The sequence below is a fragment of the Lampris incognitus genome, chromosome 4 (assembly GCF_029633865.1).
Source record: "Lampris incognitus isolate fLamInc1 chromosome 4, fLamInc1.hap2, whole genome shotgun sequence".
In the NCBI taxonomy this organism is placed as follows: domain Eukaryota; kingdom Metazoa; phylum Chordata; class Actinopteri; order Lampriformes; family Lampridae; genus Lampris; species Lampris incognitus.
Window position 1 is genome coordinate 16,417,120 of NC_079214.1, and position 24,512 is coordinate 16,441,631.

At 42.6% G+C, this 24,512-nt stretch overlaps 1 protein-coding gene across 2 annotated transcripts in view; it reads right to left on the bottom strand.

The window, feature by feature from the left end:
- ly75 (lymphocyte antigen 75) overlaps nucleotides 1-24,512 on the bottom strand; it is a 44,764-nt gene that overhangs the window by 16,040 nt on the left and 4,212 nt on the right. For both annotated transcript variants that reach the window (XR_008810140.1, XM_056278107.1), the window contains exons 2-18: nucleotides 24,067-24,447; nucleotides 21,725-21,898; nucleotides 21,220-21,378; nucleotides 16,837-16,956; nucleotides 13,702-13,842; nucleotides 13,291-13,494; nucleotides 13,016-13,176; nucleotides 8,025-8,132; nucleotides 7,781-7,869; nucleotides 5,819-5,988; nucleotides 5,249-5,448; nucleotides 4,987-5,129; nucleotides 4,280-4,358; nucleotides 3,719-3,790; nucleotides 3,293-3,416; nucleotides 1,400-1,435; nucleotides 993-1,162 (exon numbers count right to left, since the gene is read on the bottom strand). Coding sequence is in view for 1 of the 2 variants with exons in the window: in XM_056278107.1 (XP_056134082.1) it covers nucleotides 993-1,162; nucleotides 1,400-1,435; nucleotides 3,293-3,416; nucleotides 3,719-3,790; nucleotides 4,280-4,358; nucleotides 4,987-5,129; nucleotides 5,249-5,448; nucleotides 5,819-5,988; nucleotides 7,781-7,869; nucleotides 8,025-8,132; nucleotides 13,016-13,176; nucleotides 13,291-13,494; nucleotides 13,702-13,842; nucleotides 16,837-16,956; nucleotides 21,220-21,378; nucleotides 21,725-21,898; nucleotides 24,067-24,447 (2,531 nt within the window). In the remaining variant the exon portion in view is untranslated. The remainder of the gene's footprint in view (nucleotides 1-992; nucleotides 1,163-1,399; nucleotides 1,436-3,292; nucleotides 3,417-3,718; nucleotides 3,791-4,279; nucleotides 4,359-4,986; nucleotides 5,130-5,248; nucleotides 5,449-5,818; nucleotides 5,989-7,780; nucleotides 7,870-8,024; nucleotides 8,133-13,015; nucleotides 13,177-13,290; nucleotides 13,495-13,701; nucleotides 13,843-16,836; nucleotides 16,957-21,219; nucleotides 21,379-21,724; nucleotides 21,899-24,066; nucleotides 24,448-24,512) is intronic.

Below are 24,512 nucleotides of genomic sequence, written 5' to 3' on the forward strand. Positions count from 1 at the left end.
AACGGGACTGGGCTAAGAACACTGATGCCCTCTACAAGAAGGGACAGAGCCGTCTCTACTTTTTGAGGAGGCTGAGGTCCTTCAAAATCTGCCAGACAATACTCAGGATGTGGTGTGAGTCTGTGGTGGCCAGTGCTCTCCTGTTTGCTGTTGTGTGTTGGGGCAGCAGATTCAGGGTAGTGGATGCAAACAGGTTCAATAAAATGATCTGTAAGGCCGGTGACATTGTGGGGGGTGGAACTGGATTCTCTGGCGGTGGTTTCTGAGAGGAGGACACTGTTGAAATTATGTGCCATCATGGACAATGTCTCCCACCCACTCCATGACGTGCTGGTTGGGCACAGGAGTACTTTTAGTAATAGACTAATTCTGCCGAAATGCACTACAGAGCGCCACAGGAGGTCATCCCTGCCTGTGGCCATCAAACTTTACAACTCCTCCCTCAGTGTCAGACACTCGGAGTTGATGGTCATTGGACTGGCCCTTCGACTTGTGTTACCCTGTCAGGTTTTGTTTGTGCTGTTTGTTTTGTGCTGCAGCAGTGCAGTATAGATAGATAAGCATCATGCTTCTTGATATATTTTGTTAATATTTAATTTCTATTTCTTATTTTATCTTTTATTTCTATTTGTTTCTGCGTTTTGTTTCTATTTGTTTGTATTTGCTTGTTATCTTGTTAGTTTTTAGTTTTTTTCTTACTAGAGCATGGGTGTCTGTAATAGAACCCATTTCCCCTCGGGGATGAATAAAGCATTCTGGTTCTGATAATGTCATGCAGGGCTGTGGTGTGCATTTTAAGCGAGGCCTTACCCAGTAGGAATGAGACCATGAACTCTGGTAGTATTATTGAGCCTTTCAGGTCTGCCACCACCACACATGCTCTGTTTTATTTGACACTGATGGCTGAACATAAGTCAGATAGCTTCACAGACATTGCTTTCATACTAAATGTATCATCCTTGACTGCAAATCCTATTTTCCTGTGAATTTACCTTGGACAAAAACTGGTGGAGCCGTCTGGCAGCCGTGTAGCTATGCGGTTCGGCCAGTTTGCTGCCGTTCACACTGCAATAGAGCTTTGCCTCCTCGAATGTTAGCTTGGGCTCCGACACAAACCAAAACTCCTTGTTATCTACAAAGATGGATGTCTCATGGTGACCACCTGCAAAACACAAGAGGACAGCAAGGTTAAATAAATAAATAATTGCATATTTCAGCCATCGAGATGACCCATAAAACACCAAACCACAAACACAAACAAATAGCCATTTGACTCCGACTTTAATAAAATCAGTTTTGAGTCCCAAAAATTCTGACCACTGACATTTCAACCATTTTGATTACATACGGAAAGATAGAAAAGGCCATCAGAACAGATGCTCAAAACATTTAGGCTTACCCGGCTGATACCACACGGGGTTCAGTGGTGTCTTTCCTGTTGAAACATAAGCATGTAAGCATGTTACAAGAGTGGAGAGAGGAAAAAAAACAAAAACAAGAAAAACCAGATCCAAGGCTTCCAAATACTGATATAATTCTATGTACTGGTACCATTTTTTTGTTAGATATCTATATTTTTCACATAAATATTTTCTTAACAAATTTTATTAGTGTGTCTATTTTCAGTGTGTTGTGAGTTGTTACAGCTGGTAAAGGTCATTTCTGCCCAATGGCGGCAGACAAAGCGACACGCCATTTTGGTCGACTGCGATCTGCAAAATTCCATTTCATATCGCCTGAATGACGTAAGAAAATCATGGCCCATGGCTTCTAACACTGTGACTTCTCATATGCCTTCATTTGTTTATAACCAACAAAATCAAAGTAATCGTTTTGAATTTATATACATTTTAGATAAAATCACATAAAGTTGAATTAGTTCATCTGGATACAATGTTTACTGAGAGAAACGTTTCATCACTCATCTAAGTGTCCTCTTCAGTCTCAGCTGACTGCAGGTGTCCCCACTCCTATAAACAACACTGGCATAACGACCTACAACAATGATCAGTTTCATTTTCGGTTGTAGTGTCACTGTGTTGTTTATAAAGGTGGGGATACCTGCAGTCAGTTGAGACTGAAGAGGTTACTTTAGATGAGTGATGAAACGTTTCTCTCACTAAACATTGTGTCCAGATGAACTGATTCACCTTTCCGCGATTTCCTTTTTTTTTTTTGTTGCTTTTCCCCCTTTTTTCTCCCCAATTGTATCCGACCAATTACCCCACTCTTCCGAGCCGCCCCGGTTGCTACACCACCCCCTCTGCCGATCCGGGGAAGGTTGCAGACTACCACATGCCTCCTCCGATACATGTGGAGTCACCAGCCGCTTCTTTTCACCTGACAGTGAGGAGTTTCAACAGGGGGACATAGCGCGTGGGAAGATCACGCTATTATCCCCAGTTTCCCCTCCCCCCTGAACAGGCGCAGCAACCAGGACACATTCCCACATCCGGCTTCCCACCACCCGCAGACATGTCCAATTGTGTCTGTAGGGACGCCCGACCAAGCCGGAGGTAGAATGGGGATTCAAACCAGTGATCCCCATGTTGGTAGGCAACGGAATAGACTGCTACGCTACCTGGATGCCCTTCTGTGATTTCCTTACCTGGATTATTGAGCATGCATAAAGACACATTAGATCAGTGTTTCTCAACCCAGTCCTCAAGGAACCCCTATCCTGCATATTTTCTTTGTAACCCTGAATAGGTACCTGTTTGTAGTTATTCAACCAATCAGCAATGAATTTTGTCAGATGTTGCACACCTTGCATAATTAATAGCTGCGAGATGATTGGTTGAGTAAGTACAAGCAGGGCTACCTATGCAGGGTTACAATGAAAATCTGCAGGATAGGGGTTCCTTGAGGACTGGGTTGAGAAACACTGCATTAGATAAATGTCCGTCTATAAATATATAAACAAGTCACTTCCTGCACCGAACGTGTTCAGCAATCGACGAATTGGTGGTAAATCGGTAAATTCATGAAACAAATCCATGTCACAGTTTTCTGGGGCTTTATTTTCCTCATTTGGCTTGGTGGATATTTTCAAAACTAATAGCAATGAAAAGGTAATATTTTGCCATAAAAATATTCCCTCATACAGCTTTAATAAATCAAATGAGCGATGTATGCATATTGGTTACTACATGACAGTCAAATGCCAATGCCGTCCATAACACAATGACACTGCCTCAATGATGAGATGCGAGCTCTTCATAAACAAAAACGACACACACTTGTGTGCCTGCATACCGAACACAACAGACGGTGGCTTGGTGTGCAGCCTTACCTCTGGGGATCTGGCAGACCCATTCTAGGCTTGCATCACAGTGAAACGGTGTGGCATAGAAAGGTCTGTGAGGGAAGCCGTGGAACTGAAACACGAACAATTGTTTCAGGCTGCTTTTCATTGTCTGGCAATGACACAGACAAGAGAATGGGAGTCAAAACTATAGGAGAAGGCACGTTTCAACACCACATCATTATACAGTACTATAAATAAAATTCCTATGAAAAAAAATGGTGCTATAATCCATAATGATGACAAAGTATGTAAACTCTCAGACTGAATCTATGCTATTCTGCCTACTGTTTGACTGGGGTGGATTACAGTAGTCGCAGTAAAGCCCACAAATAAGTGTGCAATTGGCCTTGATCTAAAAAGCTCCCCAGCTGACATTTAAGTTTCTAAAGAACATGCCCTGTGCAAGCCAACCTTAAATGCAGCACAGTTCCGGTTGTATTCATCATCCTCATGGAATTCCTGATGCAAAATACCCATTGAGACCTGTTGTGGACCCATGGATGAAATATGTTAAATTCAGCGACAATATCTTTCATCAAGAGTGTAATAACAGAGTCCAAATAAACCTGCTTTAAACCAGTGGATCTGTACAAAAGAGTTAAGCGTACTTGGCTTGGATTGCTATATACCTGCAAGTATTTCCATCTTAACAGGTAATTCAGTCTCGAATTCAGTCTTAAATGTCAGTCTTATTTTCCTAGTAACAAGTGAAAACTGTTGACAGAAATAATTTTACTTGTTAACATTGCAAACTGACTGCAAACTTTATGTATGACTAATCTAATCTGAAAATAGGGGGGCCATAGACTAAGTTCAAGATAATGTCATTAATTTAATGTACATTTCGAAATGATTTGCAATGCAAACAAGTGAAACTATCTCACAGCACTGGCAGACATTTTTGACATATGAAAAAAAAAAACTTGCAAGGTTGGACCTTTTTTGCAGTGTGCATGTTTGTCGTGTACTCACAGGTCTGCCATCACTCCACTTCCAGGAGTGGTCTGCTGGGTCTCTCCTGTTTAGCCCTACCCAGAAGAAACGATTATCGCTGGAACAGAGACAACATGAGACATTAATCCACTACCATGGATCAAACTTTGTCCACTGACCTCATTATGTAGTATGTTTATGGCTCTCGCTTATCCAAAAAGAAAGGACACCATGAAACAAAATGACGGAAATCTGTTGAGCAACTGCAAAAGGGATCTTGGTGTTTTACTATAGAAAGTAAAGTGGGACGAACTTTGTCCAAAATAAATGAAAATGGCATGCTTTCTTCAAATGAGTGGAAGTTAGAGGACAGTGTGTTTATTCCAATGCACAACAGAAGCACTGGGTGTTTATAAGACAAGAAAGCTTTTAAAAGGAGGATGAACCCTGGTGTGACAGTGAGGACAAACCCATATGTTTGTCATTCAGCTTCTGCCAGTAGTACCAGTCTAAGACAAAATGATCATCACCCATGCAAAACACACACACACACACACACACACACACACACACACACACACACACACACACACACACACACACACACACACACACACACACACACAGCACCCCCGTCCCCACACACAATTTATGCCGTACTGTCTTTATGCCCTATCACAAAACAATATTTATGGTCACAAAATGGATACATGCTTTTGTGTTATTGTGTGTGTTGGCATGTGTACCTGATAGTGTCTCTCATGACAGAGTGTAAGGCTCTCATCTCCTCCTGCTGTGTGAAGCTGGGCAGGTTGGCACCGAGAGCCTGGCAAAATCTTTCAGCTTCCTCCCATGACCGCTTCCTGCTCAGCCTCTCCCCGTGGAAGACCTGCCACAGAGAGGCACAGTTCAAAACTGGCACCGCAGTCCACCCTCTCTGATGCCATGAAATGTACCAGTGTTGGGACTACTGTGGAAAACTAGGTCTGCGGACACAGTCACACACACCTTGTAGCAGTATCTTATGTCTGGTTTGGACACCCATCCATTAGGACATGATATGTTGAGGCCTGGTTCTGGTTCCGGGGGTGGTGGTTGAGTGATGTCCCTTTTACAAATAGTGCCAGCTTTGAAATTGGTACAGTTTTTCACCTCCCACTTGCCCAGTGGTTTTGCTGTCGACACCACCACGCATCCTCCGTCCCGCGCTAAAAAGTACACAAAAACAAATGGAAAGTAATCACTGTGTGCAGATTAAAAAACCCCTTAATAATCCAAAACCCACATATGTGTTAATGGAACCATGGATCCCAACACACTCACTCAGAAAGTACATGAGCACAGACACATAAATGAACAAAGCCATGCATTAATGCACATGTAAATCCGCTTTATGGTACTGAAACTCTCCAAAATACAAAACAAAATGTCAAACAGATGAATATTAACACAATTAACACAATTAACACAATTCCTGTGAGATTGGTGGGACATGGCCAAACCCCCCTGACATGTTGTTTAGGTACTAACAGATCTGTCTGACTGCAGCAATGCTAAATGGTGCAGTGTGTAACTAACCTGGTTGAGACCAGCCCCAGTTAGTGTATGTGACCGCATCCAGAGCGCCACCTTGACTCAACCACTGGTACTCCCCTGTGTTCTTCATGTCCTGGAGCCCAATCCAGACGTACTGAGTCTCCCTGCCCAACTGCTCCCCAAGCAGACGGTTGATAAAGGCCTGCTCGAACCTGCAAAAAGCAATAAAACATTGTTGATTTTTTTTTAACCTGCCCAAACACCATGGGGGATTTAGTATTTGGTCACAATTAAAAGTCCAAATAGAGAATTAAGAGAGAAAATTAAATGGATTTTTATTTTACTCCACTACTAGGAATAATCAGGCCATAATTAAATGTTAAAAAGAAAAAGCAAATTTAAAATGTAAAATGATAATTTGAAAATGTAAAATGACACTGGAAAATGTGAAATTTAAAATGCAAAAGCTTAAATGGAAATGCTCAAACATAAAGCTTAAATTGTAAAGATGAAATTGAAAATGACAATGGAAATAGGAAAGGGAAACATCAATTATGAAACTCAAAATGGGAATTGGAAAAGCTTAAGTGGAAATGCTTAAATTGATAACTTGAATGGAAAAAACTAAATTAAGATTTTTGCATTTGCCCATTACCATTTGGGATTTAAAAAATTTTTTTGTTAGATTTTAACATTTACCATTTGACATATTCAGTTTAATCCTTTCCATTTTCCATTTGGCTTTTCAAGCTGTATGTAAATGAGGGAGCGGGAGGGTCTGAAACGGCTGGGGCGCAGAGACACAGTTCTTCAAGTTGAAAATATAGTCATAGATTCGAACTTCCTGGATCAATAACTCATAAGTGAGATGTTAATAAAACACAAACGACACCTCTTTCTCACAGTAGTAAGGTAGACAACGAGCTACAACCTAATTTTCACCAAAACGAGCTGTCCTCCCGAGCTGGACAAATAACACTGGTCTCTATGTACAGCTGGCTGTGAGACGAGTGCACAGGGACCGTCTAAAAAGTGCAGCAATGAAGGGAGAGACTACAAAAATATTCAATAACTTCACTCTTACACAGTGTAGTGTCCCCAAAATCACTTCATACTTCAACGGTCTCCTGCTAGTTATACTACAACACTTAGATTGAGAAAAGAGCCTTTTGCATAATTTTGGGTAATTCTTATTGGAAAAATATTCAATAACTTCACTCTTATACAGTGCAGTCAGCAAATTATGCAAAAGCACATTTCAATTGTGACCAAATAAATCCTCCATAAAACACATCCAGATACTTAATGTACAAAAATATCTAAAAAACCATGAGCATAACAACATAAAAAAACGGATATTATGCGATAAATACATGTATATCGCGGGACATAAACTAGTTTAATTTACAGTTCTTCTTTTTATAGTGCCAGGAAGGTATCAGTAGATGACTAAGGAAACAAATGAAGAAATGACAAGCTTCAATCAAACTAAATCAGTAGTTCCCCAACTTTTTTTGTCCCTTAGAGACACCTTTCAAAGGTTACGTCTCTTCATTTTGACCAGCTTCCTGCTACTGCTGCGACACATTCTTTGCTGAGACCGGTCATGTTCATCCATAAAAACGAGTTTCTCAGACATGTTTACTTTCATATTTCGCTCATAAAACTGTGATGTTGTAAGAGAGAAGGATGCTATGTGTCGGTGTTCGCTAGTTGTTCAGACAGGACTATGAGCTGGATCGATGATGTGTTGGATTGGCCCATCCATCGCACTGGGAAAGCAGATCACAAGGTGTAATAGTTTTGATAGCGAGGTGCTATGAAAAACGCATTAACACATCTTTATAACTGGATTGATAAGAGCAATCTTTTGGTAAGCCAGTTATGATTTTGTGCAACTTGTTTTATAAATCTGTTTCTGACAACCTCAGAACAGACGGGGGCCCCGGACCCCAGGTTGGTATCCACTAATCTAAAGGGTCACCATGTGAACAAAATGCCTACCTGTTCCTTATTGTTATGTTGCAATGATCTTTGAAGGACACCTGCTTCGTGTTCACTTGATAGCAGGACCCGCCATGTCTCCTCCACCCCTGAGAGTGGAAATAGAAAGGAGGAGTTAGGGTCCAGACCTCAGCCCACAGAGCCTTAGTTTGAGCAATTGGTAGGTACTGCAGGTCTCCTTAGGAAGACATGGGTAAAGATGTAGAGACAAAGAAAGTCAGGACACAGTGATGACAGTACTTACACCCTCAGAGGGACATTCAGCCTTTGTCGTCGACTCGCTGACCTCCCCTTTCTTCTGACAGAGAAAAGGTAGTTTTTCACTGCAATTCCCAATCCTCCAACCGTGAGACTGGGGAAATAAGGACACAAGTTTGGTTTTACAGATGCAACAATTACAAACTGGAGCACACGACAATCCAAAAAAAGTCAGAGACTAGGGATAGACCGATTATCGAACGGGCCGATTATCGGCGCCGATATTTGGCATTTTGACGCATATCGGCATCGGCCTTTTTTTAAAATCCAACGGCCGATAAGAGATCAATTTAAAACGGGGTTATTTTGGCTCTGGTGCAGGCGCGCCTGTCTGCTGTCACTACTCTGTCTCTCCAGCATTGTCCCACCCACAGCACTATCTGATTGGTTACACGCAGAGCCACGGCACGGGTAACAGCCAATCAGCAGTGATAGCTGTGCATGCACAGTGCTCACACACGGGGGAGAGGAGAAAAAGTTTTGCCGAATCTGGAGAAGGTCCAGACTCGGAGAGCAGATATATGTTTCGAAGGTAAGTTAAGGCAGCAGACTCTCCCGAAATTGTAATAAACATCCCAATCCTCTACAACTCACAACTACTAGTAATTACTGTGAGCTCATTAACGTTATATAAACATAAGCGGCAGCTCTGCTCGCTCGCAGTCCCTCCAGACGTGCCTGTTAATCACTTGAAACAAGGTTGCTGATAATATCGATATGGAAATACTCCGTGATAGTAGAAGTCTGTGTGTGTGAGTGAGAGAGAGAGTAAAAACCTAATGAACTCAATTCAGTCCAGTTTTATTGCAGGGAAGCACGTTGAGGTGAAGGCTGATTAGCTTTTAGCGTAACGTTAGCCCACCGCTCCGCTTTCTCCTTCTCCAAGCCAGGAGGCTAGCCAGAATAAACCGGGAAAATTTCCTGCCTTCACAAAGCAGCAGAGTGTGTTCTGAGCACCTTCATTGAGGTTATAATCTAGCCAGATCAAATGGATTAATGCCAGTGTTGACAACTAACGTTAACGTTATTGTCACGTTAGTATAGCAGGGTAACAAGCCATAAGCCGGCTAGTTAGCTAGCTGGCTGGTTAACTTTAGCGCCAATGCTGCAACTAGCGTTCGCTAATTTTCGTTAGCAGAGAGATATCCTTACGTTATCTTAAATGAGCACACTGGCCACTCTGCTAGTAAACATACAGCCACTGCCATAGCATATGCATTTAAGATAACGATCTCTCTCTGCTAACGTAAATTAGCGAATGCTAGCTGGAGCATTAGCGCTAACGTTAACCAGCCAGCTAGCTAACCAACAGGGACAGAAACAGCAAGAAGATACCAGCGTTCAAAAGCTAACGTTAGAAATGCACCAACAGTGCAAAATTAGTGCTATGCAGCAGTATTTTTGTTGGCGGAGTCAAATAAATGATTAAATAAACTAGCTAATCATTATCTGTTGTCGCTTATTACTGTTAACTAATAAATGGCGCTTGTAGAATATTGTATAAAAGTAATATCACACTCGATGTGCTGTTATACTGGCCGCGGTTCGTTTTGAGTGACGTCATGGAATACTATGAATGGGGAGAATGTCTGTTATGGTAGAGAATAGTGTGTTTGTGTGGAAGCCACATGAGAAACTCTACAATTCACTACTACTAACGTTACTGTGAGGCCAAATACGTTAGCGGCAGCTGTCTGTTCCTATGATAAACTGATTATTAAAGTGAAGATGCTGTAGGCTATTTAGTGTTTTTAACGGTTTAATCACTTGAAACAAGGTTGCTGATAATATTGATAGGGAAATAGTGATAAAAGTAAGCAAAGCACCATCTGTCTGAGAGAAAACTGTAAGGCAATAATGGCTGTTTAACTACCAAGTTATTTTACTTTACTTGATTGAGAGATCCCAAGCAGCAGAAAATGACATATTGTTAGATTAAGTGTGTCCCGAAGCTGTCTTTGATAGTTTCTTGTAGAGAGGAGCAGGATATTGCTGTTTAAGACTTAAGACATAATGTAACTGCATCATAAAGCCTGCATGAACTGCATGGTGTTCAGGGATGAATAGTCTCTCCTATTGCTATTGTACTATTTTTCAGATATAGTTACATTAATCATTATTAATGTAGCAGCCTAGTTTTGAATGACAGGGTCCCTGCTATCACATGTTGTTAAAATGTAACATTTACATAATAAAATCAACTACAGGCTTCCCAAATGCTGTAATAAATGAAGCATGATGAGTTGAGCATATGTCAGCATGTGGCCCCACTTTTAACTCTCTCTTTTTTTCAAACCCTTATTGCAGATGGATAGACTTCAGTTTAAAATTGCAGTATGGAAGTATTACACTCAACCAACACCAGGGAAGGCAGTCTGTAATACATGCAATGAAGGTGTCAGCATGGGAGCAACAACTGGGAAAAACAAAAATCCTTCAAACCTGTGGTCCCATCTTAGGATTCATCACCCTGAGTTGTATGAAACAGCACAGAAGAAACGGGAATCTGAATCTCATCAGGATGAGGCAACTTCATCTCAGCCAACAATAGAGGACATGTTTCAGAAACAAAGAAAGTGGACAAACTCAGATGACAGGTCGAAACTAACAGACAAACTAGTCCTAGAGATGATAGTCACTGACAACCAACCGTTCTCGGTGGTGTCTGATGTTGGCTTTAAGCGCCTCATGGCTGCAGCAGAGCCACGATATGCACTGAAAAGTGACAAGTATTACCGAACTGAGAAGCTGCAAGAATATCACCACAAGATTGTGGACAAGATCAAAGTGCTGATTCAACCAGAGAATGCTGGCTACTTTCTCTCCTTCACCAGACTGCTGGTCTGGTGTGACAGAGTCTCTCATGAGCCTGACATGCCATTTCATCAACACTGAATGGACAAGAAAGCAGGTCATCTTAAATACAAGAGCGATGCATGGGTCCCACACTGGGGAATACCTGAAAGAGACATTCCTCAATATGCTTGAGGACTGGAAGATAAGCGAAGACCGTGTAGCACTAGTGCTTCGAGACAGCGGAGCCAATATTGTGAAGGGAATGAGGCTAGCTGAACTCCCAGACCTCAGCTGCACGGCGCACACCTTGCAACTTGTGGTGAATGACGGTCTGGCAAGTCAAAGAGCCGTCACAGATGTCATTGCAATGCTTAAGAAGTGTGCCACACATTTCCACCACTCCATTCTGGCCAAACAGCGTTTGCGAGTCATTCAGAGGGAACTTGGCCTGCCAGAGCACAACATAATCCAGGCTGTTCCAACGAGGTGGAACTCAACGCTCCACATGCTGCAAAGAATGCTGGAGCAAAAGCGTGCGCTTACCATCTACTGTGGTGAACATGGAGGATTTGCAGGTCCTAATGCTCACCAGTGGGACCTTGTGTCCAATTTAATTGAAACTCTTCTCCCAATAGAGGAAGTGACACTTCAGGTGAGCCACAGCAACTCATCAGCATCCTGCATCATTCCATGCCTGACTGCTGAAGATGCTTCTTCAAGATGATGAGGGGCCCTCCACAAAAGGCATCAGAACGCTCAGGCAAGCCATGAGGGAGAGCCTCGACAAGCGTTTCTCAAAAGTAGAAGACACAAAAACTGTGGTGCTGGCCTGTCTCTTAGATCCTTGTTATAAGAGTCATGCACTCTCCTCTGCCACAACATTGAGCAAGGCCAAAGGATGGTTGAAAGAGGAAGAGGACGCTGCCACACAACAGACCACTCGAGAGGAGCATGCTGCCACAGAAGGAGCCAATATGGAGGAGCAGGCTGCCACAGAAGGAGCCAGTATGGAGGAGCAGGCAGCTGCATATGGGACACACGAGAATGACGGAAACACCCACAAAAGGCAATGGAGAGAACACACATCCTTCCGCAGCCGTGTTGATGAGATGTTCAGTTCTCTGCTGGCACATCACACTGGTGACTTGTTGGCCAGTAGCTGCGTTGAGGATGAGCTACATCTGTACCTCAAGAAGCCAGTGATCGACAGGCGTAAAGGGGACCCATTCCAGTGGTGGAGACAGAATGATGGGCGCTTCAAGCTACTTGCGAAACAAGCAAGAAAGTTTCTTTGTGCACCACCCTCATCAGTCCCAAGTGAGCGCGTCTTCAGTGAAGGCTCTGCAATTTATGAGAGCAAAAGAAGCCGTCCCACTGGAGAGCACGCTGAACAACTCTGCTTTTTGCACCACAACCTGGTGCTGCTCAATTGGGACTACTAATTGATTTTAGACTCACATTTCTGTGCAAATTTTATTTAAATCTGTTTTATTTACTTTATAAAACTTCAGGGAACTATTTATTTAAATTTTCAGTTAACTTTATAAGAGATTCTGCTGACCCTGGGAACTCCCTGCACTTTTTGTTTTTGTTTGAACTTAAAACAAAGATAAGTGAAAGATTAATATTTTAGTTATATTGAAATTTTGGACAACTTTATTTACTGTAGACAACTTTAGGGAGCTATTTATTTGTTTAAGTTTTCATTTAACTTTATAAGACATGCTGCTGAGCCTGGGAGTTCCCTGCACTTTTTGTTAGAATTTTAAAACAAAGATGTCTATTGTCCAAGATTTAAAAAAACCTTTAACATGTTGCAAATCTGAAAAGCTGTAATAAACATATGCTTAAAGGCATTTAAACGAAGTGAAGTGTTGGAGTTTGTATTATTCAAAATTTTGACGCCAATATTTTCCCTTTTACTGCAAATTAATATCGGCTCCAAATATCGGTTATCGGCCTCCTTGACTACTAATAATCGGTATCGGTATTGGCCCTGAAAAAACCATATCGGTCTATCTCTAAAAGAGACTCAAACACAGTATTGGTGAAACACACACACACACAACCACACAGAGGGGACAACACAAAAAAGCAGAATATATTGGCAAGGGGTTACACAAACATGCACATTCACACACACACACTCAGACAAACACATGCACAGATGGACACACGCACACTTCCGCTGGAGTAGAAGACACAGTTGGAATCCTTGTTAGGTTGGAAAGGTTGTCCTGGGCCCCAGTACGTGAAGGTAACTGGTGTCTGGTCAACCCACTTGAGGACAGTGGCGTTCACCTCTGTGGCTATCAGACCGATCCATATATCCAGTGGGACATCTATAGGACCACAACACACAAGCACAATCTCTTTCAAGTACACTTTTGAGGAAATAATGACAATCACTCAAGCTTTAGTGAGGGAACAATTTTTTCCGGTATGGTATGATTTACCTGAATGGAAACTAGAACTGATCATCTCCTTGCCATCCAGGGAGTGTAGGCTGGCAAGAGAGCCTTCCACACCTCCATCTGTTTTATGACAATACAACTGGGCCTCCAGAAACCCCAGCGGCTCATCCTTCATCAGCCTGTAACACCAACCATTCCACGGGATCCAACCCTCCGCACAAACTGTATCCTTATATACGGAGGACTCTGTAGGAAGAGAGAGAGAGAGAGAGAGAGAGAGAGAGAGAGAGAGAGAGAGAGAGAGAGAGAGAGAGAGAGAGATATTACTATCATATCACTGGATCCTACCTCAAATGCAAGAAAGGAACCACAACATAGTATATATGAAGTGATGGGCAAGGAAGGATGTGAGAAGAGACACCAGTTTTCGATATAGAAAGAGAACGAAGCTACCTGTGGTTGTTGCATGAGTGGCATTGACCTTCTTCTTACAGACATATGGCAGCCGTTTGTTGCATGACTTGGACTCATAGTTTTGTCTTGAGTTCAAAACACCGCAGTCTGACTCAACAATTGCGGAGGCGGGTGGCATTCCTGGTATACAGAAACATGCAAATATGCACACAAATGAAACATGTTTGTGCGAGTACACACACACACACACACACACACACACACACACACACACACACAAACTCCTTGCTCATTTGAGTGTTGTTCAGGAGTTATTGTCACATGGGCAAAAGACCTTGAATCGCTGCCTCCTTATTCTCTGATGATGCTGTATCTCTGCAACAGCACACAAATGACTGATGTGATGCTCTGTGTCTATTGAGCACACCTTATTTCTCATGTTGCTCCCAATAAGATTTTTTATTCACTTTCACTTGTCATATTTGAATCAGGGCAAAAGTAGCTGACTGAGAGACTGGCCACAGATCTTTCTGGACTTTCAAGGATCAGAGATAAAACTGAAACCAAAAATAATTGTACTTCAACATACAGCAAAACCTACAGTACATGTTACATACCGATATTCACCTTTGACACATTGTGCATAATAAACAGCCATAAACAGCTTGATCAGTGAGTTGGAGAACACAAAGTAAAGACGATGGGCCTTGTTCATCAATCGTACGTATGTACAAATTTGCGATACACCCATGGGATTTTTTTTTTTTTAGCCCTGAAGTTTGTCTCAGAGGCCAGTGTAGAGCCCGGGTAACCCCTGGATGTAGACACCAACTGGCTAACACTGTTTGAGTGTTAGAAAAGCGCTATATAAGATTGATTTATTATTATTATGTCTCTGCAAGCCTGGGTAATTACTTATTGAAGGGGGTGGACAATTATGGCAAGGCAAGTTTATTTGTATAGCACCTTATCATCGTAGAGGTCATTCAAAGCGCTTTACGGGCAAAAGATTAAAAAAAAAAAAAGCATAAAAAAGATAAATAAAAAAAGTACAGACAAGTTTAAAACTGAGTTAATAAAATAAATAAATGCCACAAAACTGATTAATTGAATGTAAATTTACAAAAATGTCCCCCCCCCCTTTTCTCCCCAGTTGTACATGGCCAATCACCCCACTCTCTGAACCATCCCGGTTGCTGCTCCACCCCCTCTGCCAATCCAGGGAGGGCTGCAGACTACCACATGCCTCCTCCAATACATGTGGAGTCACCAGTCGCTTCTTTTCACCTGACAGTGAGGAGTTTTCCCAGGGGGACGTAGTGCATGGGAGCATCACGCTATTCCCCCGAGTCCCACCCCCAAACAGGCGTCCCGACCGAACAGAGGAGGCGCTAGTGCAGCGACCAGGACACATACCCACATCTGACTTCCCGCCCGCAGACACGGCCCGTTGTGTCTGTAGGGGACACCTGACCAAGCCGGAGGTAACACGGAGATTCGAACCGGCGATCCCCGTGTTGGTAGGCAACAGAATAGACTGCTACATTACCCAGATGTCCCAGAGCTGAGAGTTCTTGTTGGTTTGTAAGTAATTAGCATGTCTTTTATATAGTGTGGTGCAAGGCCATTTAGTGCTTTGTATACAATTAACAGAATTTTAAAACAGATTCTTGTTGTGACGGGGAACCAATGCAGAGATGTAAGAAACAGGTGTAATGTGTTCACACATTTTAGATCCGGTGAGAACACGTGCTGCCGCATTTTGAATTAACTGTAGTTGGCGCGATGCGGCACAGTGGCGCAGTGGTTAGCGCGGTCGCCTCACAGCAAAAAGGTCCCGGGTTTGAGCTCCTGGGTAGTCCAACCTTGGTGGGTCATCCCAGGTCGTCCTCTGTGTGGAGTTTGCATGTTCTCCCCGTGTCTGCGTGGGTTTCCTCCCACAGTCCAAAGACATGTAGAGGTGAATCGGTCATACTAAATTGTCTATGTATGAATGTGTGTGTGTGTGTGTGTGTGTGTGTGTGTGTGTGTGTGTGTGTGTGTGTGTGTGTGTGTGTGTGTGTGTGTGTGTGTGTGTGTGTGTGTGTGTGTGGGCCCTGTGATGGCCTGGCAGCCTGTCCAGGGTGTCTCCCCGCCTGCCGCCCAATGACTGCTGGGATAGGCTCCAGCATCCCCACGACCCTGAGAGCAGGATAAGCGGTTCAGGTAATGGATGGATGGATGTAGTTGGCGCACAACTGATTTTGGGAGGCTGGTGAAATAGTCCGTTGCAGTCGTCTAGTCTACTTGTTATAAATGCATGGACTAATTTCTCACAGTCTTGATTTTGACAGAAAGCCCCTTAGTTTTGCAATGTTTTTAAGACGGCAGAAGGCCGATCTTGAGAGATGATTGATGCGGCTCTTAAAATTTCGATCGCCGTGTATGATTACACCGAGGTTTCTAGCTTCAAGGTTAAATGTTAGGGGGGAAGGAATTACAAATAACCTTCAGGCTTTGCTTCTTCTGTCAGACAATCCTGAGAGCTAAAAAAAAAAAAGTCACAGGTTTGTACGAACAAACCTGTATGTACGAGCGACTGATGAACGAGGCCCAATGTGACAACACTCTCCCTATGACACAGAAAGCAGCGCACCACTTTACCATAGCTGGAAGGCTTTATAAAGCATTCTGTCCAGTCCTATTAATGGGTTGCTCAAAAAACATTACCAATCCCGGTAGCACGCTAGCTGTGTCCAAACAGCTTGGTTAACAACACTGGCCTCATTGTTTCGCTCATTGTTTCACCCCGACACCGAGTTGCAGTTTTTAAGGGAGTAGCGGTACCAGCTCTATCATCGGGAGGACACCGTGCATTGCAGAGACAAACGAAATCGCAATGCTGAAGGGCAAACTTCAGGGTTGCATGTGGGGGGGGGGGGTCTTTTTAGAGAACTGCCTAAAGAAAATGTGAAAGTGCTTGGTTTTGTCAGGGACAAAAACATCTTTCGTTTGATTCAAACCTCAAGACCTATGCAATAGCCTCTCATTTCCTCTTTACCAAATGCTGTTTGTTTTTATATTTTATAGGTGCTGAACAAAAAAAATGATGCAGAAAGATGTGCCAACACGCATCGTAAATCATACGATGAGTCAACAGCAACGGTGAAACTCACAAAAAACCTTGCGTCTCACCTTGTTCCCAGCGCACGTAGGCAAAGGGGGAGCCGTCCGACCACTGCCACCCCTGAGACGAGTCCAACTGGTGGAGGCCGATCCACATCTTCTCTGACATTCTGCCGAGGCCGGCCATCACTGCACAAACCAAGACACCCAAAGACACAGGCTGCACAGTCACGGAAAGGATCACAACGATTACAACAAGCAATGCGTCAACCACAATATGGCCTAACATGAAAGCATTTTCAACGAGCGAATGCAACCACAGTGATTCAAACTGAACCTGCTGCACCTAAACTGGGAAAAAGGAAGCTGCGTGAATGAGTGCAAAGAGTCACTGTGTTCATCATTTCAGGGATTTATGGTATTGCCGAAAATAGCAGATGTGTGTACACGTTCGTGGTTAAAGCGTCCTTGTTTCAACTGGCTCACAATCACATGAAAGACCAACTGTGCAGATTGCAGCACCCCACTGTGCAAGTCAAAGAGCTCTGCGGTGGGGAAGGGAAGACGAGACAGACAGACAAAGAGAAAGACAGACATTGATAAAGAGAGAGAGAGACAGAGAGAGAAAGAGAATAGGGGGGACAACAGCAGCCTTGATAAGGGAGTGAGATAGCCACAGCAAAAGAAAGGAGGATAAAGAGAACAAAAGCTCGATAAACAAGACAAAGAGGCCTGGCAGCGAAAGAGGAGAGGTTAGGACAGCGTGTGGAAAACGCTGCTGGTATACTTCACTGTGCTTTTTTGGTAATGTTCACGAAATTGCCAACACTGAAGTCAACATTTAATCTTTGTAAAAACATTTGTTAAAAAAAAGCACCAGTTAACCCAATCAGTTTTAAGATGGCAAAAAAAAAAGGGGGTGTATGAGCCTAAGGTGAAGCCGGTAGGTGTTAGTTTAAGTGATATAGGGACCCCCCCCCCCTTTTCTCCCCAATTGTATCTGGCCAATTATCACACTCTTCTGAACTGTCTCGGTCGCTGCTCCAGCCCCTCTGCCGATCCGGGGAGGGCTGCAGACTACCACATGCCTCCTCCAGTACATGTGGAGCAGAGGTGGGAAGTAACGAAGTACAAATACTTCGTTACTGTACTCAAGTAGATTTTTCAGGTATCTGTACTTTACTTGAATATTTATTTTTCTGACAACTTTTTATTTTTACCCCCTACAATTTAACACAGATTTCTGTACCGTCTACTCCTTACATTATCAAAACAGACTCGTTACTTTAGTTTTAATGCATTGGGGGGGGGGGGGGTTATCGATTATTAACATTATAACCCTATAGACTCATAAGTCAGTCTCTAAATGCTTAGCGGAGATGATCTCAGACAGTCTCGCAATACCAGACGGACGTAACTTTATTTGAAGTTGGAATGGTTAAGATAATAGTAGAGCTGAATGATTTGGGGAAAAAAGAACGATACCGGTGTTGTCGCATGTTTTTTTTTTTTATTCATATTTTCAGGGGATAGACCTATCATAAAATGATGTGCTTCTCTGGCTAATATTCACGGTGCCTTGACGGAAGTCATGGACGTTTGAATTCATAAAGCGATCTTTTCACTAAGGTCTATTTTCGGGCTAGACTTTTCAAATTAATCTGTGCCTTCAGCTAAATTAAAACACAGTAATAATGTAACTTTGACTAAAAATAAAGGTGGCATGGTGAAATGGCCGAGCCTGTACTTTTCACTTTTATACTTTGAGTACATTTCAGAGCCTGTACTTTTTACTTGAGTAAAGAAGTTGAGTCAGTACTTCTACTTTTACCAGAGTCTATTTTTACATAAGTATCTGTATTTCTACTTGAGTAAAGAATGTGTGTACTTTTGCCACCTCTGATGTGGAGTCACCAACTGCTTCTTTTCACTTGACAGTGAGGAGTTTCGCCAGGGGGACGTAGCGCATGGAAGGATCATGCTATTACCCCCAGTTCCCCCTCCCCCCCCGAACAGGCGCCCCGACCGACCAGAAGAGGTGCTAGTGCAGCGACCAGGACACATACCCACAACCGGCTTCCCACCCGCAGACACGGCCAATTGTGTCTGCAGCGATGCCCGACCAAGCCAGAGGCAACACGGGGATACAAACCAACGATCCCCCATGTTGGTAGGCAACGGAATAGACCACTATGCTACCCGGATGCGATATAGGGAATTTAAAAAGCTCCAACTACAACAGACTGTCCTGACACGGTTCTCACCTGTCAAATAATAAAGATAGTCGCCCATACCAGTTTCATGACAAGCCCGTTAGCACTGACAAAGACGCAAAAGCAGTTGGTTACAGATTTAAATGCTTTACATTTTATTTCTGAGAGCAAGTAGCTTAGCTGTCCTCCTGCTCCGAGGTACCGCCGCCTGCTCACCTTGGTGCTGGTAATGGCTGAGGTGATGAAAGCTACAGCAAGTCAGACGGTTTCAGCTGATCCTCTCACTTCCACCATCATCATGAAATCTATTTATTAGCCTCTTTTTCTTTTCTTTTTTACAGAATTCACTGCTTAAAATTTCCAAATAATCACAGTGATATGCCAGTGCCAAAACAATGTGTATATCTCCCTGAACCAGTTTTATTCTCCTCAGTGAAACTGCTTGTGTGTGAGAGAGAGAGCGAGAGAGAGAGAGAGAGAGAGAGAAGAGATTGGGAGCTAGGGAGAAAGAGCTGACGCTCTTCGAGGTGTTTCTAGCAAGACAGAAGATGATGATAACAGTTGATTCATAGCCTTCCTCTGCACATTATAGCGATTTTCTTCTGCAAACTTCAAAACAATCGCAGTGAAAATACAGTGCCATTTATAAATCTAGATCTTTCTGGACTTATTTTATCTATGTGCGTGTGTGCATGGAAAAGACAATTACCGGTGATGTAGAGTGGTGAGACAAAGAGGGAGCGTATAAAAAGGAAGGATGGGAGAGCTGTGGTGAGGAAGCGAGAAAGGGGGGATAGAGAAAATGTGTATATAAGAGATGCTTTGAATGGATTAGTTGTTTTGACAAGTTGCTGAAGCAGTTATTTCGGTTCCTCTCCATACTGTGCCAAAGTCATAGTGATATTGGGTGACTCAGTAGAGCTAGCATGGAGCCTGGTGGAAACCCCCGAGTTCTGGCACTAGCAACACACCAAATACATTCTTGAGCTCGTACTGCAGACTTGGCTACAGGAGTTGGGCTTGTGTCCTATTATAACAGGTGTCTAAATTCAGATTTGACCAGAAATGTAAAGCGCTTTTTGATTGGCTGTTGCAGCTAGAAAAGCACTACAAAAAAAAATGCAACTTGACAGATTGATTGAACTGCTGTTTGCTCCAAATTTGCCGTGATCCAGCGCAAGCTACACAGGTCTAAATCCTAAGCATCAAATGCCCTGAACGCAGAAAAAGCAATAACAACCAGACCCGACACTTAAGATGGAAATTATGAAAAGGCTTGAACATTCTTTTGCAAGGAAAAGGAAACAATATTCCCATTTGTATTTTTACTACTTAGGTAAGCGGTAATGAGACGTGCAGGTCCATTTACTGGATATCAGATCTGAAATGCAGACAGCCCGCAAGACGAGCTAGATTTCAGTCTTATGTTTCTCATTAAACTGCCTTATGAATCACAATGGAAAAATGTAGGGGATCGATCATCGATGCTGCAAGGCATAAATGATAAGGATTCAATACTAAACATCATTATAACAAAAATCCTTTTTAGAAATTTCTATTCAGAGGATGGAGCATCACTACATCGGGGAGCCACCATTTCAGAAATTAGAATCAATACACAACAAAAAAAATCCAATACAAAAGGCGCTAAACCAAAACAATGATGACTATAATGAACACCATCACATGCAAGTTTTGCATAAAAATCATTCAAGCCAAATGCTGATTCAAAGAAACAGCATCGTTCTGTACCAATAAACTGGCTTATACACTGCACAACTATCTAAGTGTTTGAAATCTGATGCAATCGTCACATTCCCAGTGTCCCTTACTCCCCATGTCACGCCATGAACAAGATGAGAAAAATGAATAAATCTGCTTCTTCTTTCAGCTTGTTCCCTGTTTGTCAGGGGTTGCCACAGCGGGTTTTATTGTTTCCATTGGTACCCTGCACCAATGGCGGTCGTTGTTAACCCGGGCTTCGACCGAGCCAGTATGTTCTTGCCAATCCACATAATAATTTGTCAAAATTTTACATTGGACACCCTTCCTGACACAACCACTAACCCTATGGACGGGGGCACAGGTAAAGTGCTGGATGCCATCCCAGTATTCATGGACTTGCACCCATGCCCGACACCACAAAAATAAATAAATAAATAAATGAAATCGCCAATCTAACTTAATTCATTTGAGACTGCAAGACAGTCGGTAATGGCGGACGGTTAGACAGCCTTACCCGTGGTGGAGAGGTCCTCCGGGCCGGAGAGGCTGAGCAGATCAGCTCCCTGGCTGCGACACGAATCCAAAGCTTCCTGCCAGGTCACCGCGGCTCTGGGAACAAATTCATAGCAGGACTCCCCTTCTGCCCCAACAAACAGAGTCTGGCAACCTTCCTCTGTAAAGTAGACAGGAATAAAGCAGACACAGAGTTTAAGTGCGTGCGTGTGTGTGTGCGTGTGTTGATTTGTTGATCCTGGACTGGATTTGTCCTAGCTTTTCGTGCGTTACAAAATAAGAAAGAAACTAGCCCGGGTGCATTCCTTAGATATTACACATTGAAACTGATGAGTGATGTTGTCATGGATCTGGTCTCAAAAAAATTAAAAATAAATAAAATACCTGACAAGAAAAGTGAAACGGCCAACACAGATTAAGCGCGATTCATATTCATTGTTGAGTCAAATGCAACCGGACGAGTCAGCGCACGACAGTTACTTTATTAATAATAAAACACAGCTTGCCAGGTTGCAGACAGTGTCCCATCTTCTTGTCTGTGTCATAGTCGGAGGTGGTGGCACACCACGAGAACCCAGGGGACTCTTCATCTGCCAGGCAGCGGTGATGCCAGGTCCCATTATAATGAAAGGGGAATTCACAGGGAGCGCCGAAAGAGTTTCCATTGGTGGTGTGGACAACTAGAGAGAAGACAACAGACAATGCGAAACATTCAGTCCAACAACGTCTCTAAAAACTGACGCCTCTCCTGAATTAAGATCAGAACATCTCCCATATGATCCGGCAGAAGTTGAGATCTTAAGAGGCTGGTGTGAATGTTAAATAACACCACACTGCCTCCTCACCTCATGACGTGAGCAAAGCGTGTATGAGACTTCACTGAAATGCGAGCAAACTAAACTCAAACCATGCTGGACATGATTACATTTGTTTAATTTGCACATGTAAGAAGAATCAAGGACTTCCTTGTTACCCCTGTCGACGTTTCAAAATATATGCTTGTTCTACATGGGATCAGTTACATCAGATCCTGTGTATTGATTCATCTGTGTGTTTGTGTGTATGTAGCAGAATCTGTTGCATCAGTGAGAAAACAGTGAAGTTCACACAGCAAAAGTATACATCTCAACATCAATTTGAGTTTTATGATCCTTTCTTTTCTTCGAGCAAGTTAAAAAAAAATAGGCCAATGGGTCAAGATAATTTCACTTGTTTCTAGGCAAAATTCCCTTTTCCCCTTTTTTTTAAATCTAAATAAATTATTTATTATGATGGAAATGCTTGCAGTACATCAGACATATTGGTGTCTAGAAAAGCGCTATATAAATGTAATGATTAATAATAATAATAAATTAAACGGTAACACTTTAGTATGGGGAACGTAGTCACCATTAATTAGGTGCTTATTAGCATGCAAATTAGCAACATATTGGCTCTTAATTGGTCATTATTACGTACTCATTAATGCCTTATTCTGCATGGCCTTATTATACAACCAGTAAGCCATTAAGTATGAGTTTTCCCTCTATAACCTCTGAATTATTGCTTATTAGTAGTACCATCTCAATATGCTTTGCTTAGTATGGACTTTATAAGGTGGTAGTACCACAAGAAGAGTTATTCTCCCTTACTAACACTTAATGAATATGGTCTGTTCTTACATAACAAAACACAAAACTACAAGTGTTAATAGTGTTAAATTACTGTAAATTAAGTTTTTGTTACTTAGAATATGTTCCCCATATTAAAGTGTTACCAATTAAACTTATATAGCGCTTTTCTAACACTCAAAGTCGCTTTACAATAAACGGGGTGAAACAAGACAACAGATAAATATAACACAAGCATGCAGGGGTGGTTGGGAAGGGGGGCTATGAGAGCATTATTAGTTAGGATTATTATTATATTTATCATCATTATTATTATTATTATATTCTAAGTCTGTAAGTGGTTGGCAATGTGAATTTAAGAATTTAACAATCCCAAACTTTAAGATCCTCTGTTTTAAAAAACTACATTGTTTTACATTGTGGAGATAGATAACTCATCTAAAATATAATTAAGAACAGACTTTGTTCTGGACGCAGTTCTAAAAAAAAAAAAGAAAAAAAATTAAAGTATACAAATGGACTTTACCCTGTCTATAACTACATTTATGAATAGTTTACACAGAAAATTAAGGTGTGTTAAATAAAAAGATCACCTAGCAATCCAATATGCGTGAAACAAAAGTGAAAGTAAGCGTTCACCATGCAGTGAATCGTATAACAGGGGTGTTCGGATTTCACCATCCATAACTGACAATGAACAAACGAACATCGCCACTCACCACACAGGAATTTCCCAGAAGTACCAAAGATGCAGTCTGTGCCACTGTTTCGGTGCTCAGTTCAGGAGTCTTAAAAGCAGGCCTATATGTTCAGCTATAATCTGCCCCACCCTACATTTTAGGTTGAGGAGTACACAGGACTAACTACACACAGATGCAAGTGCTTACCACCAGCCGAGCGACTTTCACCACACAAGCACTATTTTAGTTTAACCAAAAAAAAAAAAAAAATTTATAAAAAAAAAATTGATGCAAGTGTCAAAAAATAGGTTCAGGCTATGAACACTGGTCAAAAACATCACAGGGTTGCGCGAGTCAGTTTCCATGCTGGGAGTGTGTACTCACATGACAAAGTGGCACATGAAAAACAAAAGAAAACAGTTAACGTTCACTGATAAAGGAGAGCTCTGTGTGACCTTTTTCAGTCGTCTGTGATGGATTCCAAGAAGCAATGGTCATTATGTTTAGAGCAATCTCTGCATCTCACACACACACACACACACAGGAAAGTGCACTCACCACGATATGGTTGGTGGCAGATGCTATCCTGGGATCCACCTCTTGTCCAGGTGTTGCCAGAGTCTCGCTTGGCAGTGACTTTGCCGTTTCTGACGGCCAGATCCATCTGGTGGACAGTGTAAACAGTCCCTTCCCGGCATTGCCACATCAACATGATGTCAGGCCCTGTGGTGCCACAGTCAACCAGCGACAGGGTCTTGGACGGTAACTCAAACCCCAGGCAGAGCAATGTGTTGACGTGGAAGAGCCGATGACCGGACCCCCACTTCCACCACTGGGATCCACTGCTCGTGTTACAGGGCGCAAGGCCCATGCCGGCTGAGCCCTCTGCCACCAAGCACATCTGGGTACCCGAATGCTGGATGGTGAAGGCATCACGATCTATGATGATACAAACAAATAAAAACATATTTGTGAGCAACCCATCACTGTTTAGTTGACCTGAG